At 38.6% G+C, this 21,639-nt stretch overlaps 1 protein-coding gene across 5 annotated transcripts in view; it reads right to left on the minus strand.

Annotated features, from left to right (window-relative positions):
• Positions 1-7,644: 7,644 nt before the first annotated feature.
• Positions 7,645-21,639, minus strand: part of Olfm4 (olfactomedin 4) — a 120,422-nt gene continuing 106,427 nt past the window's right edge. For all 5 annotated transcript variants that reach the window (XM_004844272.3, XM_087197297.1, XM_021257920.2 and 2 more), the window contains 3 exons: positions 16,388-16,600; positions 15,224-15,383; positions 7,645-9,384 (listed from right to left, as the gene is read on the minus strand). In XM_004844272.3, the coding sequence (XP_004844329.2) occupies positions 8,582-9,384; positions 15,224-15,383; positions 16,388-16,600 (1,176 nt within the window). In that variant the 3' untranslated portion in view covers positions 7,645-8,581. The remainder of the gene's footprint in view (positions 9,385-15,223; positions 15,384-16,387; positions 16,601-21,639) is intronic.

Below are 21,639 nucleotides of genomic sequence, written 5' to 3' on the forward strand. Positions count from 1 at the left end.
CTAGAAGTTCTGAAAAAATTAAAAGTGCTGTGTAGGGAGAAACTACACATCAGTGCCTACCAGAAGCTGGAGGGTGGGGTAGGAATTAACTGCAAAAGGGTATAAGAGAACATGTTAGAGATGATGAAATTGTATTATTTTCTAATTGTGGTAGACTTTATATGACTGTACATTTGTCAAAACTCATTGAATTGCCATCCCACTGCTCCTGGCCCAGAGGAAGGGGCTTCCTAGCCGCCGTCCATCCTGCTGCACCTGGTCCAGAGGAAGGGGCTTCTGAGATGCTGTCCCACTGCTCCCAGGTCAGAGAAAGGGGCTTTCGGGCAGCTGTCCATCCTGCCACTCCTGGCCCAGAGGAAGGGGTTTCTGGGCCACCATCCATCCTGCCACTCCCAGCCCAGAGGAAGGGGCTTCTGGGCTGCTGTCATACCCGCCACTCCTAGCCCAGAGGGAGGGGCTTCCAGGCTGCTGTCCATCCCCCTGCTCCTGGCCCAGAGGAAGGGGCTTCCAGGCCACCATCCATCCGGCTGCACCCAGCCCAGAGGAATGGGCTTCTGAGCCACTATCCCACTGTTCCCAGCTCAGAGGAGGTAAGCTGTGTGGGTGTTAACAGCACCCACCCCCCGCTCCCAGTCCGAAATGAGAAGACATGTAAACAAGTCTCAAAACCAGACTTCCAGATCACCTACAGCAACCCCAAAGGGAAATGAGATGGAACACTCTAATACTCAACCACCTGGACTCCCTGAACTGGCAACAAAAGAGGATCTGGAAAAAATGAAATCAGAAATAATTTCTCAGATAACAGCAGAGATTGTGCTCATAGTGAAAGACATGATTAATAAATCTAGACAGGACCTGAAGAACATGATGGAATCCCAACATAGGAAACAAACAGAATCTATAAAACAGATGCAAATAGATTTCCAGGAGATCAAAAACTCCATTGAAAGTCTACACAGCAGAATGAGCCAATGTGAGGACAGAATTTCAGATATAGAAGATAAGATTGCAATTAGTAACCAGGAAAAGAAAAAACTCTTTAAAATAGTAAGGGACCATGAGAAATCAATCCAGCAGATGCTAGATGATGCAAAGAAGAATAACATAAGACGGATAGGAGTCAATGAAGAAACAGGAGAGAGTGCAGATGACATGAAAAAACTATTCACAGAAGTAATGGCAGCAAACTTCCCAAGAAGGGGAAAGGAATTTGACATACAGACAAGTGAGGCATATAGGACTCCAAATAGCCTTGATCAAAAAAAATCTACACATAGGCACATAATTGTTAAGATTCCAGAAACTCAACAGAAGAACCAAGTTCTACAAGCAGTTAGAGAAAAGAAACAAATCACATACAAAGGAAAGCCCATCAGAATCACAGCAGACTTCTCAACACAAACCCTCAAGGCAAGAAGAGCTTGGAGTGATGTATTCCAAGCCCTAAAGGAAAACAGCCTCCAACCCAGATTGATGTAACCTGCAAAATTATCTTTTCAAATTGATGGAGAAATAAGATACTTTCACGACAAAGAGCACCTTAGGAACTTCATGAATACCAAACCAGCACTCCAAAAAATTTTAGACAATATCCTAGGAAAATACAATGAGGATCACAAACCCAGGAAGCACAGCAGAGTGAACCAATCGGGTGTGACAAGAAATTAAATGTAAAGGGGGAGAATCCAACCAAAAGAAAAAGTCATGACAATGTTACCTCAATATGTATCAGTTATAACAATCCATGTTAATGGTCTCAATTCACCAATCAAAAGAAATAGACTGGCAGAATGGGTCAAGAAGCAAAATCCAACAATATGCTGCATACAAGAAACACACTTAATTCAAAAGGAAACTCACAGACTGAAAGTTAAAGGGTGGAAAGCAATACTCCATGTGATAGGAACCTGAAAAAAAGCAGGATAGCTATCCTCTTTGCAGATCAAGTAGATTTCAAACCAACACTGATTAAGAGAGACAAAGAAGGACACTACATCCTTGTAAATGGAACAATCCAAGAGGAAGAGATGACAATCATAAATATCTATGCAACAAACACTAGTGCACCCAACTATATAAAACAAATACTAATGGACATGAAAAGTCATATGTGCACTAATACAATTGTAGTGGGGGACCTCAATACCCCACTGTCACAAATAGATAGATGAACTAGACAAAAAATAAATAATGAAATACTAGAACTCAATCAAACTCTTCAACAAATGAACTTAACAAATGTTTACAGAGTGTTCCACCCCACAAAAATCAAAATACACATTCTTCTCAGCTACACATGAGTCGTTCTCCAAAATAGACCACATATTCACACATAGAACATGTTTAAGTAAGTGCAAAGGAATTGAAGTTATCCCCTGTATATTATCAGACCATAGTGCAATGAAATTGGAGATCCATAGCAAAAGGAACTGCAAAATCTTCATAAACACATGGAAATTGAACAACACACTTCTGAATAACCAATGGGTCACAGAGGAAATAAAAGAAGAAATCAGACAGTTCCTTCAATTAAATGACAATGACAATACAACATATTTGAAGCTATGGGACACAATGAAAGCAGTCTTACAAGGGAAAATCATAGCAGTGAATACACATATTAGGAAAATAGAACAAGCCCAATTAAGCAACCTGATGCTGAACCTCAAGCTTCTAGAAAGAGAAGAGCAGGACAAACCCAAAGCTCATACAAGGGGGGAAATTATAAACATCAGAGAAAAAATAAATGCAATGGAGACTAAGAGAACAATACAAAAAATCAATGAAAGCAGGAGTTGGTTCTTCAAAAGAATCAACAAAATTGACAAACCCTTAGCTAACCTTATCAGAAAAAGGAAAGAAAAGGCCCAAATCCATGCAATTAGGAATGAAAAGGGTGAAAGTACAACAGACCCAGCAGAAATACAGAGGATCATCAATACTTACTTCCAGAACCTATACGCCAGTAAGATGGAAAACACAGAAGAAATGGACAGATTCCTAGGTCCATATGAATTACCAAAGTTGAATGAAGAAGATCTAAAAATTCTAAACAACTCAGTATCAACCAATGAAATTGAAAATGCAATTTAAAACTTACCAACTAAGAAAAGCCTGGGTCCTAATGGCTTCACTGCTGAATTCCACAAGACATTTAGAGAGGAACTACTACCACTCCTGTTTAAACTCTTCAATGAAATTGAAAGGGAAGCAATACTCCCAAATTCATTCCTGGAAGCAAGCATCACCTTGATCCCCAAATCAGAGAAAGACCCAACAGAAAAAGAGAACTAGAGGCCAATCTCACTGACAAACATAGATGGAAAAATCCTTAGAAAGACACTGGCAAACAGAATGCAGAAGATCATCAAGAAGATCATACACCCTGATCAAGTGGGATTCATCCCAGGGATGCACAGATGGTTCAACATACACAAATCAATCAAAGTAATACACTATATCAATAGAGTCAAGGACAAAAACCATATGATGATCTCAATAGATGCAGAAAATTTGACAAAATCCAACATGCATTTATGATAAAAAATAAACCTACAAAAAAATTGGAATAGATGGTCTCTACCTCAAACTGATAAAAGCCGTCTATGAAAAACCAACAGCCAATATCATACTAAATGGTCACAAACTGAAATCCTTCACACTAAAATCAGGAACAAGACAAGGATGTCCACTATCACCACTCTTGTTCAATATAGTTTTGGAAACATTAGCCATGGCAACTAGACAAGAGAAAGAAATAAAAGGAATAAAGATAGGAAATGAAGAAGTCAAATTGTCATTATTTGCAGTTGACATGATACTGTACATAGAAGACCCCAAGAACTCCACCAAAAGTCTTCTAGACTTAATAACCAAATTCAGAAGAGTAGCTGGATACAAGGTCCACACACAAAAATCAATAGCTTTCCTCTACACAAACAACAGACTCACTGAGAGAGAAATAGGGCAAACAATTCCCTTCACAGTAGCATCCAAAAAACTGAAATACCTAGCAATCAACCTAACAAAAGAAATCAAAGACCTCTTCTCTGAAAACTATAGCACTCTAAAAAGAGAGATTGAAGATGATACCAGAAAATGGACAGGCATCCCCTGCTCCTGGGTAGGAAGGATTAATATAGTGAAAATGGCCATACTTCCAAAACTGCTATATAGATTCAATGCAATTCGAATTGAAATCCCAGCAGCATACTTCATAGACCTTGAGAAAACAACCCAAAAATTCATTTGGAACAAGAAGAGACCCAGAATAGCAAAAGCAATTCTAGGTAACAGAGACATGGTGGTGGGTATCTCAATTCCCAACTTGAAACTATACTAAAAAGCTACTGTAATAAAAATAGTATGTACTGGCAAAGAAACAGACCTGAGGACCTGTGGAACAGATTAGAAGATGCAGAAACAACTCCAGACACACTCAGCCATCTTATCTTCGATAAAGGAGCCAAACACCCTCACTGGAGGAAAGATGGCCTCTTTAATAAATGGTGCTGGAAAAATTGGGTTTCAATTTGCCAAAGATTCAAACTAGACCTATATCTCTTACCATGCACTAAACTAATATCAAAATGGATTAAAGATCTAAATATTAAAACAGAAACACTGAATCAGCTGGAACAGAAGTTAGGTAGAACTCTTGAAGATTTTGGGGTAGGAAAAGATTTTATGAACAAAACCTCAGTTGCCCATGAACTAGCACAAACAATCAACAAGTGGGATCTCTTCTTATTAAAAAGCTTCTGCACAGCAAGAGAAACCACCAACAGTGTGAAGAGACAACCCACAATGTGGGAAAAAATCTTCACCAGCTGTTCCTCAAGCAAAGGTCTTCTATTTAGAATCTATAAAGAATTTTAAAAGATCAGACCTCCCAAATTTAAAGACCCAATCTGAAAATGGGCATCTGAAATGAACAGACATTTCTCACACAAAGAAGTAGAAATAGGAAATAAATACATGAAAAAATGTTCAACATCACTGGTCATTTGAGAGATGCAAATGAAAACAACGCTGAGATTCCACCTCACCACAGAAAGAATGGCTGCTATCATGAAATCCCCAATAACAAATGCTGGGGGGGGGCACTGTGGAGAAAGAAGAACCCTGCTCCACTGCTGGTGGGAGTGTAGATTGGTGCAACCACAGTGGAAATCAGTATGGAGATACCTCAACGAACTGGGACTGGAAGTCCCATTTGACCCAGCTATTCCCCTGCTGGGAATCTTCCCCAAAGAATTAAAAGTATCATACTACAGTGATATATGTGCACCCATGTTCATAGCAACACAATTTGTAATAGCTAAAACTTGGAAACAGCCCAAATACCCATTAACTGGAGACTGGATAAAGAAAATGTGTTCTTCTTATAAAATGAAGTACTACTCAGCCATAAAAAATGAGACATTAGAGACATTTATAGCTAAATGGATACACATTGAGGTGATACACTTAAGTGAAATAAATAGGACACACATGCATGCATACCAAATAGTTTCTCTAGTGTGAGAAACTGAAAGTGTAAATAAGGACTAAAAGGTCTAATAGATAATGTGAAATAGGAAGAAAAGGGGCAAAGGGGAAGGGGAAGTGGGAGGGAAAGGGGAAAGGAAAGAAGGGAATGGAATTAATATGAGAAAATGGAAACAAAGTCTTTGTAAATAGGGAGGAATGGAGGGGCTGAAGGCGGGGCAGGGGAAGGGGGAAAAAATAAGAACCAAGAGAGATTATGTAAAGGTGCAAATTTCCAATGATGAATGTCATTATATTGTATACCCAAAATGTACCAATGATTAGAATGAACAATCAATAATGCAAAATAGGAAGAAAAGGTCCAATGCAGTAGGGGAAGTGGGAGGGGCAGGGGAAAGGAAAGAAGGGAAAGGAAAAATGATGAGAAATGGAAAAAATGGAAATAAAGTCTTTGTAAATAGGGAAGGGTGGAGGGCATGAAGGGAGGGCTAGGAATGGGGAAAAAATAAGAACCAAGATGCGTTATGTAAAGGTACAATTCCCAATGAGAAATGTAAAAGTGTTGTATACCTAACATGTACCAATAAAAGAATTTTTTTAAAAACTCATTGAATTTTACACTAAAAATTGGCAAGTTTTATCATATGTAAAGTGTATTTCAATAAACCATAGATAGATAGATAAATAGATAGATAGATAGATAGATAGATAGATATTTCAAGCAATCATTAGGTGATAAATCTTGAGTTAAATTGTTTACTGTGTAACTGCATTGCAGAAAACCCAGGAACCTGAATTCCTTGGTAATTCAACCTTCCCAGGGGAAGATTTTCTGCAGGTAGCCACTGCAGGCTGACACTATGCCAATGGGAGGGAGGTTCAGGCAAATGCTTCTGTGGTAGTTGGAATAAGAAGCTGATTGCTGGGGTTACCTCAGCTCCCTGTCTCCTTTCCCACTTCTTCAGAGGACATACTGTGTACTTGGTAGAAACACTCATCTAGAAAATTGTCTTATGCCAGATTAAATATAACATCATTGTTTTTAACCTATGTCTCACATAATGCATATGTCTTTAGCTTCATATCTTGTTGCATTTTGAAGGCCGTACCTATCTCTACAGGTAGCTCATAAATAATAGAAGAAAAACCTTGCTAAAAATAGTAAACATTGTAACTTCCAGCTGCCTCAAAAAGCTTGGCATGGATTTAAAATAAGTATTTCAGTAGGAATGCTATTACATCAGTTTCGTCTATCTGTTCTTCTCATCTAGGCCACTTGTCCCCCTACACATTCTCTTTGGTAAAGGTACTTTGCTTCTTGATGTAGGCAGTTAGTCCTTTTAATTTCTGTCCAAGACCTCCTGCTTGAGGGAGAGCCACAGGCTTCTGATCTATGTTATTTAGTATTTCAGTTGGAAAAGGAACACAAGGCACACAAATATGGTCTAGCATTGGAAATAATCAGATCAGTCATGCAAATTAATAACTACTAAGGTCATATCCCAAAAGATGACAAGGCAGTCCAGTATAACAGCTGCCAGAAAGAATGAATCTTTAAGAAAAATGAGAACTAAAACGGTAGCGCAACCTTGGACTCATTTTTAAAGTTATGGCTATTATGTCATTAGGTGTGTGATATCCTAGCCATAGGTGTTTGGGAGGAAGCCATTCTCTATAGCAAGATGTAGACTACCCTTTTAAACATATTAACAAAGTTTTCTCAGTTGTTTTTTAAAATAAAATGTTTTCTTGTAAAAAAAAAAAATAAAAGACTTTGTTGGATCTTTTTTGTAATTAAAAAAAATAAATTAAAGACAATTGTTTTTTCCAAAGCACATTTTAATCATTTACATAAAAAAAGAGGAATATAGCATTAAAATAGCTAGTCCTATAGACTAGGAATTAAACATCAGGTAAAATAGCTAAAACCAGATGATAAAGCCATCCAAAAGCACAGAACCACCTAAACCTGTAAGATTTTTCAACTCCTGCATTGATTTATCAGATACTTTACATAGATTTTTGATATCTCTTCCTATGAAAAAATTAAATTTTCACTTTTTCTAAGTTCCAGGTTTAAACAAAGACAAAAATTACATGAAACAATTGATACAAACAACTCCCACATATGCTCCCAGTATTTATTCTATAATCATAAATGCTACCATTTTATCACTAACGTCTGATTTTATTTTTATCTAGAGCCATCTAAATAAAAGTTCATGATGAGACAAAAGAAAATTAATTTTTTTACCTTACGACTATCCCATAGAAAATTGGCTAATGTTTATTGTTCTTGTTATTGCTGTTTACCAAAAAACCATGCCGGAAGTAGAGACGGGTTGGGAGAATTGACTGGAAGTCTGATTCTAGTTTCCTGACCTGCCTTTCAAATTAAATTACAAAGTGTTCTACTGACTCTTAAATTGGTAGAAAAGGAAAGAAAACAAAATTAAGTGCCTCATCTGAAGATCCTTCTGAAATTGATTGGCAGTATACAATTTAATGTATAAAAGGTCCTTTCTCTGGAAAACTCAGAGAACTTCACAGATATCACAAAGACTGCCAAGTTTACTTATCTAGTATTTACATAGCATTATTTTAAGAGCTAGTGAGAAAACAAAGTTGGGGATTCAGTCACTCAAGCACCTTCAGATATTAATCTGCTAAATTAAGCCCCAAGTTCTTTTTAGGCATGGAAAGGACTACAATAAACAAGGACTGTTCATTGAACAGATTTTCTTGTACAAAGGACCAACAGAATCTATACTGAGTTCCCTAATTCAAGTTTCTTAGTTTCCACCTGCCTCCTTACTGTAGGCTCCATTAGACGCATTGTGCCCATTCACCTCTAGCAATTCCACCCTGAAAGAACTTTACTTCCACTGGGAAATATATCTCAAGGAGCAGAAGATTACCAAGATAACTAATCAAATCAGAGCAAATATCCTAAGTGTTCAGGACTGTGCACCTAAATATCACTACTAAAGAAAAATACTTCTAGATTCTCCTGCAGATATCTAAATAAGAGGAGAAGACTTTTTACAACAAACATTTTATTTCTTTTTCACTCTAACACCTAGATACTTTATTTGGGTTCCTGTTGGAAGATAAGATCATAATTCAGAAGGTAACCATCATTATAGATATAAAGTTTGCGGTCAAAGGGGTGATAATTAATACTCTGTACTCTTTCCTGCATCTTAGGCATAATAATGGCCAGGTTACCTTCTTTACCTGTGTTGGTGTCATAGTAGTAAAAAATTTCTTCTGTTCTGGTATTCAAAGTACGGGTGGCATAGAGAACCCCACATACCATGAAGGTGCTAGAAACAGATGGCTTATACTGCTTGGTAACCCAAGTTTTTAGCACCTCAAGTGAGGTGTCATTGAGTAACCCTATCACTATGTTACCAGTGCTGGCTTCAGTTGCATAAATCACCCACAGTCCACGTTCATCCACGGAAAAGTCAATATCTTGCCAATCAACATTAGCATATGAAAAACGGTTGTTATAGACAGCATAAGGGAGCCATTGAGACACAGCCATGGTGTTGGTGGTCAAGTTAACTCTGGCAATGTTCCCAGTGTTATACCAATTGACATACATGTTGTTGTTGTAAACTGTTGCACCACTACCTTGGCCGTAGGAAATTAGAGATTCTCGAGCTTGTGTGTACAACAGCAAGTTATCCAATGTGTTGTAGAGTCTGTAATATTTAAGTACCCTCCCATCTGTTTCCAAAGGTGCTACCCAATACAGTGTTTCATTTGGATGTTCAGGAGAATAAGCCCGACCCCAAGCACCATACTTATAGGAAAACCCTCTCCAGTTGAGCTGAACCACAGATGGTCTGCTGATGTTCATCACACCTCCATGACTACAGCTGCCTATACAGAAAAAAAAATTCAAAAAGACATTCTTAGAGAAAATGAACAACAGGATACAAACAATGTGATATCCCCAAAACAGAGCATCCATCAATACTTTTCCTGTCAAGGTTCAATGCCAACAACAGCTCAGATGGAGAAGAGCACAAAGCCCTCTTGGTTTTAATCTCATGTGAATCCACTGTCAGACCTACAGAGGACCACCTTTTGTTTCCATGGATGAGCTCTCAGTCTGGGAAATAGAAATAATGAACATGCCAAGAGCCATATTCAAAGGTTTAGAGAACCCAGAGAGCAAAAAATGGGGAAAACTAAGTAAATTAATATACTTTCTTCTAACAGAAAGCATTTTTGCAAATATTATCTTACTTCATTTTTCATATACAGAAATAAAGAAAATACAATCACCCCAGAATCTTATCCTATTTTCATAAAGTCAGAAGGTGCTAGTCAGCCCCAGGGATAATTGTGATGAAGGAGAAAATGGTTCTGGCTGAGTCTCCATGCCCTTCCCAGGGTGCCTGAGTACATATGCATACAAGGCGCCAAGCTAATCTCAGAAGAGGGAGCTTTAAATACAGCATTTTATAGGTCCAGGAAGACGGTCACATAATGGTGGGATTTCAACATTGAGAAGACAGGAAGTTATTTCAGGGCAGCAATGCCTGTCCTGTGCCAAGTGCACAGCCCATCACATAAATCACTGGGTGACCATCTTGCTGTGAGTTGAGTCGAGTCCTGCTGTTCATAACCCATATGCTGCTGTGTCATGGAATGACAGGCATGTACTTCCTTCATATTCTGATACGGTCATTGTCACAATATGTACGATCAAGTGGGACCAGATGCACCAGTCCATTGAATCTGCATTCCCCGTAACACTTGGGTAAATGACTCAGGCTGGGCAACTGGCCCTTCACATTACAGTCCCTCTGAAATGCCTGCAAACCCAAAGCGTTTATGAGCTATAGAAAATGAAATAAAATTCCTCCAGTATTTTTAGAATAACAAAACAAAGAGTTTGATATATATTTTTCTGGGATCTTAACCAATACCATTTCCTTTTAAAAACTGGTGATATGGTTTATTGATAACAAACAAAATCCAACTTCAAGTACATGAAAGATCATTTTCTCTCATCCTGCTGCTCAGAGCAGAAAAGGTGAGGGAAGGAAGGAACAGAATTTGAATCATGGGGTCTGACTTTAAATGCTTGGAGGAAATCAGGGAGCTATAGAAGGTACATAAGTGAGCTGGAGCCAAAAGCAGAGCTCCAAAGAATTGCCTGAGATTAGCACTGTGGAGATGCAGGGAGCAGAGCACTTGTCTCTGAGCCTCTGCCTCTGTCCAATATGGAGAGACCCATTCCTTTCCTTGTTACATGCTTTCCTCTCTCCTCGTCATCAAGAACTGCTCAGAGGTAAAACCATTCATAGAATTTTGCTTTTATTTTTCCAATCTGCAGGGACTGTTTGGTCTCAAAATTAAATATGTGCTCCTTAAATGCTCTCATATATCCACAGTTGGTGGAAAGCCAGCCAACCATACAACAGGAAGAAAAATGAAACCACTCTGTACCCAACCTCAAATAATTTTGCATATCATTAAACAGAACACAGTCACAGGTTTATTTTAATAATGCATGCACCATTTCATAAATAAAAGAGCAACATGTGTTCAGCCAAGAGACTGCTCTCCACTAAAGAAATAATAAATAAAATTATAAATTATTATTTCTCCTCCTAAAAGTGATCTCTCAGATGAATGTCTGTTTGTTTTTGTTTATGAAACAATGCATGAATTATTAAAATAAAGTTAGTGGTGTGTTCACTTTAATGGGAACAATAACTGTTCCAGTTTCCATATGCTATAAACTGGATTTTTTAGTTAAAATATCTTTCTGAGAACTTAGCTATTCAACTGCATTTCACTGTGAGGAAATGAAAGAAAGTCACTTTTTCTCCTTCAGGTGGGAAGGTTTAAGAATTGTTTGCTTCATTGAGTCTTGCCCTTCTAGAAAGAAAATATCACAAACCAACAGTAACAAAGTATTTCAGGAAATTTTATAATGTATATAACTCATTCAAGCATTATTATGCATTTAAAGATAAACCATTTTGTCTCCACATGTGGAAATCTGAAGGAACCAAAATAAACTTCTCAAACATTACTACTACTACTATTATACCAATAATTTTATTTTTTGTACTGAGCCTGTTTCCTCATTTTAAAGAAAAATAATACTCTGAGACTGTTGGAAAGAAAAGAAAGTTTGTAAAATATATCAATAAATGGCAACAATCATCATTATAATCCTATCACATTACAGGTGAAGGGTTACATGACTGTGTCCTTTCCTTGGTAGTGGCTTGTGGTTTCTTTGTCCACTCCGGTAACCCCAGTACTCAGTATTTGGGCCACACAACGGCACCAAATTATATTTGTGGGATAAAGGAACAGAAGACTAATCAAATCACCTAGACTCTGGCTAACCCTCATGTACAAAGCCCTAGCTCCCCACCCTGCTGCACATCTGATTTTCCGGAGAGCTTACTGTGCACTCCACAGAACATAACACGAGGAACAAGTTACAGGTGCAGTATTGGTTGGCAATCTCTTCCCCATGCACTTCACTAGATCTTCCCCTGGTATTCTGAAAATATCCAGGGAAGCCACAGCAGTGAGAATTTAAACTATCTTCTTTTTTGGCTTTTTAAAACTATCACGGAGCTGGGTGTGGTGGTGCACACCTGTAATACCAGAGCTTGGGAATCAGAGGCAGGAGGATCACTGCAAGTTCAAGGCCAGCCTGAGCTACATAGTGAGTTCAAGGTCAGCCTGATCTCCATAGCAAGACTCTATTTCAAAAAAAAAAAAAAAAAAAAAACGAAAAACAACAACAACAACAAAAATGGGTAGTTTTTTAAAAAAACAAAAACAAAAATTCTATACCTGAAGCAAAACTTTAATCTTAGGTCAATGCACTAAAAATGCACTCTCTCACCTGGGCAACTAAACTTTGTTTGAACCAAAGGGAGATAAAATATGATTGATTTGTAACAATTAGGCAATTAAAATCATCATAATCGTAAAATAAGTAAGACTAAATTGACTCTGAATTATTGGAAATCTGCTGGTTAACAGACATCTCTAACGCTGGGATTTTAGCAGGTCATCCTGTTTTTCATACCCCATTCAATTACCAGTCATTTACTGAGCAGCTACTATGTACCAGCAGAACCCAACATCACCAAGAAAAATGGTGATTGATCCTAAAGCATTCCCATTACATGTTGCCAATGTTCAGCTATTTAGATTCAGAGGAAAAACAGCGAGTGAAGTCAGTTGTTTTAAGGGAAAAGGTTAATGAGGAGAAGCCCAACTATTTTAAATTAGATAGTTCTATCAATTGAAGCAGAAAAGGATATTATCTGCAGCAAAAATATATACATAAAGTGCATTTTTAAACCCAAAATACATGTACTGATTATAAGATCAAGCTGACCACAGAGTTAACAAACTACAGCCGCAAGGGAGGACCCCAGAATATGCAGAATTACTTTCTAGCTGAGATTTGCACACAGTCCTTTTTGTTGTGTGCAACTCTGCAATGAAAAAAAGCAGACAGGCCAGATTTTAAAGTCTCATAATAGTGAGTAACTTTAATTAAAGTCTCCACGGGCTCACAACTTTGTGGTGCCTGGGGATTTTCCAATTCTGCATTATCAACCAATCCAAACAGAAAGAGAGCAAGTGAAAGAAATTGATTTAAAAGCAGGACAAAAGTCACTTTAGTACAAACATCATAAATATAATATGAACAAAGCTGGAGGAGGGCCAAGTGGCTTGGCAGGGCCCCAGGTACAGCCAAAGTTGTGGGAGTGTGAGGGGAACTCTGGGTTCAATTCGCTTAAACAACACAGCAGGGCTGAGATGGTTCGCTGAAGTCTAAGTGTAAGGGCTGAGGGGGAAATCCTGGAAAAATTCCAATAGACTCACTTGTTTTCCTCCCTAGTCACTAAGCAGAGTGTTTTGTCCCTCACAATCACCCTTGAGTTACTAACACCTGACTCTCAAATGTCAGGGAGTCCTAGATGACCAGATAATGAAAACCCTTGAATTTCAACTCAGCTCTGTTACCAGCTACCTGTGTGGCCTCAGGCAAAGCAACATCCTTGCTACCCAAATCCCCTCTCTAAGACATGGATGGGATAATTTCAATGGCCCCAAATGTCCCTTCTTGCCCTAAACTGTCCTTATTCTAAGATACTTATAGAAGACTATGCAAAAACAAAACAAACAAAAAAAAAAAACACCCATTCCATGAGGGATATTTTCTGAGGGAGGGAGACATTTGTTTGCTGATTATCAGAGATTGTCATATTGCTTGATTTCTGCTTCAGCAAGCCCTTGTGGTCCAAAAGACCATCTCTCACTTCCAGCACATATTTACACCACTGATCCAAGACCAAATTTAGCTTTAGTTTGTTACAGAGCACAGAACCTGGTCTTTGCCCTAAACATCCTCTGATGTTGCACCAGGCCAGCTTCCCAGCTGTAGGCAAGAAAAGTATCCCCTGAACAAGATTAAGCGGCTTATATGTAGGGTCATATCTAATAGATATCTTAAACAAATCAGCTGCACTAACAAGGAACCAGAAATGCACAGTCCAAAAGAAAACATTGTGAGGAATGGGATGAATAAGTATAACAAAGGCTGTATGATCTGATGAAAAGAGACAGTCCTATTGCATCTGAGATGCTCACAGCCTATAGAGAGAAGTTGCCTGTGACAGGGGTCTCCAAAGGATAGGGCTGAATGCTGCAGCCAAGAGGCTGCCTTTAGTCTACCTGGGGAGGGATGTGCTTCAATGCAAGGTTCTAGCCTTGCTTCTGTTCATAGCAAGGCTTTCACTGCAATTATCATCATTACTAATATTTTCCATCTGCAGGGTATAGGTGCTGATTAAAGAGCCCTGAGCTCCCCAAGTGCTGCTTTATTAATCCCCATAGCAACCCTACAACGTAGGTACTATTATTCTCCCATTTTACAAGTGAAGAAATTAAGGATGTTGTCTCATAGCCACATAGCAGGGAAGCTCAGGTCTTCAGGATTGCCATCTTGTGCTCTTGAGGCCTCCACTTGGATGCCTCCTTTGATGGGTATATTCACAGAACTCCCTGTTCCAGACATGGTTAACCCCAGGAGAACTGGTGAAAGAATGAGATGCTGCACTGCCCTCCAGAGACTCACAGTCCTGGACAGATGGCAAAACACAGCCAGAAAGACCACAACATGGGGCCATCCGTTTTGTCCTCACTGAACCTCACAACACACTGCAGCAGGAGCTCAACGTCCACTTAAGGGAAGAATACCAGGAAAAGTAAAGAGGAGTAAGAAGAGAGGCCAGGAGAGAGGAATGGCAGCAGAATCCAGCCACACACCCAGCTCATCAGATAAATGAGCCAATCAGCCTTTACTGTCCTTAGGAAAGCAGATGCTGCAAAGACTTTTTAGGCTTTCCCCAGGGCCCCTGGTAGCTCCTCTATCACCATAGAGATGCTTTCCCTGTTAGTAAGTGCAAACGGAATATGTGTAACTTGTGGATTTTGTTTTAAATCAGCTGTTTGTGTTCTTTATGAACCCCAAAATATGATAGTGAAACTATCCCGAGGAGGGAGAAAGGTCCTCTGAAGAAGATCAAGGGGCCTAGGAGGGAAGAGGGGATTTAAAATATGGAAGAGTAAACTTAATAAAAATGCTACCCTACCTCTACCACTACAATCCCAAATCCCTTTCCCAGGCCACTCATGGCTCATAAAAATATGGTGTGCTTACCTGGAGCGGGAGGAGGGGGCAGGAGAGGAGCATGTTCACTTTTAGAAGCCTCACATTCCTTCAGCTTTTGCTTCAGCGCCAAAAGTTCTCGGCGAATGACAAGGACATTGTTTTTGTCTAATGTCTCCAGCTTCGCTACCAGGAGAGTCATATTCCTTATCTAAGGAAATAAAAATTCAGAGTGACTTTATATTATTGTGCAATTTCTTTCATAAACATTCCAGGGCTGAATTTGTCATTTAGTGAAACATTGCTGCAGAATACACCAGAGATTCTCCTGAATGGTTTCATTTGGAAGAATACATTTTATGGTTTAGTGTGAACGCCTGTCAGATCTCAGGCAGATGTGTGTAACAAGAAGAAAATGGCAAATATTTTAACAGCTTCAATAATAGAGCACAGACTCATTCTAGGCATCCATAAATGTCCATTAAAGTTCATTTATAATAACCTCCCCCTATAAACTCATGTTTACTCATGTTGTATTATAATTAAGTTTCTAATGAATGATGAGGGCTCAAGAAAACTTAAATTCTAAAATATGTAACTAGAATTCTCAATTATTGCCCATGTCATGACTGTGCAAGTAAATGTTCATTGATGTAAATTACCCAACCATAACGTTAATATGATGGTCTTTACCACAGATCTTAAAAGCCTTCACTAAAACATACTCACAAAAAAATTTCTTAAATGAGGTTACCAGTATGGGAGAAGAATTCCAAGAGGGATCAAGATTAGACGTCCATTCAAAAGGACAAACAGTGTTCTGACATGTTCACATTCAGGTATATTGTGGATTTCTAGACCCATTAGGATAAATCCAGAGCAGAAACAACACCTGATATAGCAAGGCCATGGACAGCTGGTTAGATTCATGTCACTTTCTTTCTGAAGAACTTGAAGGACTATTTGGTTATGGGGCAGGATTCTGACCATTAAACAACACCTGCTCCTCAGTCAACATGTTCCCAATGTGCTTAACTTACTACACAAAAACAGACATCTACCCAAAGCAGAACATGGATGTGACGTGTGTCATGAGGGAGTGATAGTATTAGAATTGGTGAAAGAGAGATTTCTCTCCAAGTCTAGCATTTTCCCATAGTCACTGAAAAGAGTTTAATATCAATATGCTGTTAAATGAGTGAGTTCACTCCTTACCTCCACTTCTAGCTGGTCAACAATTTCTGTGCTTCCAACAAAACTCTCCTTCAGCTGTATGATCAGTTTTTCCATCTCCCTCACTTCTATCTTGATCAGCTCAAAGTCCAGTTCAGTGTAAGAAATGCTATCCTTCTCCATGATTTCTACTCGGACAGTTAAGTTTAAGAGCTTCTTCTCATAAACACTGATTAATTGGACATATTCCTTCACCTGAAAGGGAATCAAAAGCCTTGATTCAATTCCCAAAGTAATATTGAAGAGTCTTCCTTCACAATAAAACTCTTGAACACTGTTGGATTCCTGTAAATCATCAATCATTTTTTTTGTTTTGTAAAGCAATGAACCAAAAATACTTCGCCAAGTTCTTAAAATCTATCTGTGATGGTTAATCTTAATTAATTGATTAATTGGATTAAGAAACACCTAGGAATTAGTAAAGCACACTTCTATGTGTGTGTATGAAGGTATTTCCAGATATTTGGCATGTGGGACAGAAAACTAAGGAGGAGACACACCCTGAAAGTAGGTAGCACCATCCAGTAGGATAGTGGCCTGGATAGAACAAAAGCAGGAGGAGGAAGGCTGCTAGCACAGGCTCTTGCTAACTATTCTTTTTCTGCTTCTTGACTGACATGAAACTAGCAGCTTCTCTCTTCCACACCTTACCACCGTAATGTTCTGCCCCACCAGAGGTCTAAAAGTAATGGAGCCAGCTGCCCATGGACTGAAATATCTGAAACCATGAGCCAAAGTAAACCTTTCACTTTTAAGTGTTAGTCTCAGGTATTTGGTCACAGCAATGGAAAAGCTGACTACCTCACCATCTAAATGCAAACTAAAAGGAAAATATTACTTTAATTGGGGGCCAAGATTGCACTTACCGAATATATTTCAATCTCTGTTTTAACATTTGAAAACAGTAGCTCCCAAAACTAAACTGATTTGACTCGGAGTCTCTTTCTATCCCTCTTCTTTTCAATACATTTACTGTACATTGGGGTATTTCAATCTCCGCACTACTGACATTTTAGGTAGATCTCTTATGGGAGGCTCTGCTGTGTACTACAGGATATTCAGCTGCTCCATATGCCACTAGCATCCTCCTACCCACCAGATGTGGCAAGCATAAATCTCTCAGGACATTGTAAAATGTTCTCTGGGGACCAAGTCACTATCACCCTCTTTGTTTAGAATCATTGCCCTAAATTTAAGGATTTTATAGAAAAATGAGAAATTATTAAGTAGAATTCCATCTTTGATGATCATGTGCAATGAGTTTTGAGCCTGCCTTTTACAAAATGGCATAAAGACCCAACTTACTACACAATGTATGAGTGTGTGTGAAACTGTAAAGTGCACATTTCATTAAGTATATTCACATTTATTCCAAGAACTGATTATTGCAATCAGACCTTTAAATTACACATTTGTTGCATATATTTGAATGTCTGATCATTAAGTTAAAATACTTTCAAAAATTCCCTTGGTGATTTGGTGTATAATTGGAATCTCCAAATGGATATTTCAATAAACAGTTGGTGGTATTTTCTATGTCTGATCTCTAGAAGAAATGTCATGGCTTTTTAAAGAAACTGCTCATTAAAAGTTACTGGTTTTACTTTCTTTTCAAAAGCCTGATTACAAGTGATGCTTCTCCCCAAACTGCACTAATGTCAAGTAGCTGATCCACAGCTCCTGGATGAGTGCAGAGACACATGCTGACCTCTAATCCTTCCAAAGGCAGCCCTAACTTCTGTCATTTTAGCCCTCCACTTAACCCCACTGTGCAAATTAGAGTAGACTCACAGGCCACAGATCTGAAGGGCTAGGGCTTCAGGCAAAAAGAATTTTAATGAAAGTTGAAAATACAACCCTTGGCACTGCGAGTGTATCTCCTCAGGCCACTGATGCTCACTGCCATCAGATGTGCCATCACTTGGATGCTGTTAGGGCTTGTGATATTTTGATGGATAAACAGGTTTAAAAAGTTGTGTGGGGAGTGTATAACAAAGCAATTTTCTCTCCAAAATATACACAGAGATATAAGGTAGCCAGGTTTTAATTTCTACAAAAATGGGCCTAAAACCTTTTCTATGATTAATAATAATAATAATAATAATAATAATAATAATAATAATAATAGAGTGCCAGTCCATGTAGAAATGGAAGTTTGAGAAATGAATGCACTGGTTGACATTTGACCTTGGCAGCTCTTGGAACAAATGAAATACCCTCTCAGCTTTCCTGGAACATTTTGGTGGCACGTCACAGCTGTTGTTCTGCAAAAATGAATGATTCAACTGTCAACTCTGCTGAGTAAAATGTGGCTCTCCCTGATTCATACAGGAAATCAAAGCATAGCCTGGAGTCTGTGACCTGTGAGAAGGTATGTAGCCTGCCCTAGTCAGCTACAAATGAAAGATCGCACAATCTATTTGGGACAAAAAAAATTTTTTTTGAGGTTCTTTCAGCTGACATTTAAAGGAAAGCTCAGTGGTGTTCAGGAAAACTGGAACTATCCATAGAATTATAGAAGGAATTATCTACAGAATTATAGAAGCCAAGAGAGAATTTGAAGATGGATGGGCCTGAAAAATTTCCCAGTTTGAACTTTACTAACTAAAGCAGATTATTAGCAACAATCTTTCACATGTATGGATCAGTTACATTGGATAGCATGAGTAATACTGAATATTACTGCTCTTCCTAGGAGATACAGGCCCCACAGAGGCAGCCAGATTTGCTCAGGGATGTGTCTAGCCCCATTTTCCTGGCATTTATTGTACTTAATTTCTCCATTTTTAAAGAAAATACTTGGATTTAGAGCAGTGGATCTGAACAGGGTGGCAGAGGCGGTGGTGGTGGTGGCGGCAGTAGGGATTTGTTCCCAGGGAGCACTCAGCAATTTCTGAAGACACACTGGTTGTCACAACCAGGAGGTGGGGGGCAGGGGGAGGGTGCTACTGACATCTAGAGGCCAGGGATACTACAAAACATTCTAGGAAGAATATGGATCTCATCTTGAGTGGACATATAGCTGTATCAACGTCTTCCCTCCAAGTTCATCATGACTACAAATTTGAGCATTTCAAGAGCATCATGTGTGTTCAAACTACTAGGCTAACGTTCAGAGCTGCCATTTTATTTTATCTGTTATGCACTTAGTCATAAAGAATCAAAGTTTGTTTAGAGGTCAGGTTTTAGGTGGTTGCTATTTTTTTACAAAAATAAAATGTGGGGCCAGGTATTTAGTTCAGTGGTTCCGATGCCTGCCTTGCAAGCGCAAGGTCCCAAGTTTGATCCCCAGTACCAAAAACAAATAAATAAATAAATAAACAAAATGTGGTCCTGTAGTAAAGTATTATATCTTATATGATACTATTTAATTTAGCTATTAAATTAAAGCATTAGTGTGGTTCTGGTTCATATTTCTGTCAGTTTCTCAAAGCCTGTGATCATATCTATGGCCAGATTACTTAAAAGAAGGACTTTTCAACAAACTGTTATTCTCAACATTACTTAAAAATAAATGCAGCTAAATTAAATGAGCCTGAAGTAACCATTAAAACACAGAGTACTTCAGTTCTAGATCTCAAATCTGAGCTCAAATCTGACTTCAGTTTCTTTTTTTAATGAATTTTATTGGTATAATTTAGATATACATAATGATAACGTTCATCACGAGGAATTTGTACCTGTACATGATATAACTGTTTTCTTCTTTTTTTCCCATTCTTCTCCACTCCCTTCAACCCCTCTTCCTCTCTTTATTTACAAAAGCTTTGTTTCCATTTTTTCCTTCTATTCATTTTTCCCTTCCTTCCTTTCCCCCTTCCAACTTCAGTTCTTAGTGGAGAAATCACTTAATTTCTCTAAGCCTTAGTTTTCTTCCCAAACCATTAATAATGGTATCAAGCTTATAAAATTATTATAAAGGCTAGAGATAATGTACATTAAGTGCCTAGCTAATGGATGTCCTACAAATTATAGAAATTAATAAAGAAGCAGTGATTTCAGTGTTTTCTGATCTGACCTTTTAATTTATTATATTTCACTGCACAAAACATTGCTCAATCAATGTTGTTTGTTTATGAGTTGCCGAAATGTCTCCCAGGTTGCCTCAGCCTTCTCATGCATGAGGATCTATTAGCAAATGTGTCATATTAAATAACTTGCCCCAAAGACCATAAGCCTCTAGAGAAAGAAAAAGTCCTGAGCTGCCCTTTGTCATGTCCCCTTCCTAGCACAGCCGCAGAAAGACATGTCATAAACAACAGAAAAGTATAAAAGTCATTCCGCATCTTACACAGAGGCAGTTCCCTAGCTTCTCTGTGTACTGACAGATGATGAATCAATGTAAGGCAGTCAAAATCCTTTTCTACTGACCTGCCCAAAATGGACATTCCCCCAGGCCCCTCGATAAATGGTGATTTCCAAGGCTATCTAGGGACAGCTACAATAATTCACCTGGAAATAGAAAAGTCCTCAGCTAAAGAGATAACTTCTGGTTTGAAGATGTTAGTGATCTACTGCATCTCTTCTTTGGTCTGTACTAGAGGTTGATAATAGCCTAGTCAGGAGGAAAGAGAGTAGGGATGATTCCCAACACTCAAATTCCTGATCTGGTTCAACCAGCCAAAAGAGGAATGACCTTGGGGAAGCCCCTTTACCTTTGTGACACCTGGAGGAGGATACCCGGTCTATCTGCCTTAAAGACTGGCTTGCAAGGAAAAAAAGAGCTGGAAACATTTAGAAAACACAAGTGAAAGCTGCTATTATTGTCATCATTATTATACCCTGTCCTACCAAATCAATTCTGTAAATCCCACCTGGCAGGTAAATTCTTTCAGGCCTCAAACACAATTTTTTTTTTTTTTTGGATCAGCTGCTGAACCTTTCAGGGTAAAAGCTTTCCCACCTACTCTGCCCTTCTTCTCTACCAATTAGCAAAGCCAATGCCACCTGCCCCCTCCCCCCACAGGACTGGAATTAAATGTCCCCATATTCACAAGCCTGGCAAGCTGAATACCCTCCCTGGAGCTGCATAGGGTTTCAAACTACCTTTCACATGCCTAGCAGCAAAGACTACATGCAAATCAGTCGCTTCCACCATTTCAAAGCAAAGGACTCCAACTGAAAAGATCTTTACCTAGGATTTTCCTCTACTTGTTGTTTTTATGCATAACTTCTTATCTGTACTTGATTATGCTAGAATAAAGCTATGAATATTAATGATTGGAATTTATAAT

Source organism: Heterocephalus glaber, unplaced genomic scaffold, assembly GCF_053883595.1.
Source record: "Heterocephalus glaber isolate CG9 unplaced genomic scaffold, H.glaber_assembly_v1.0 deba00001666, whole genome shotgun sequence".
NCBI lineage: Eukaryota > Metazoa > Chordata > Mammalia > Rodentia > Bathyergidae > Heterocephalus > Heterocephalus glaber.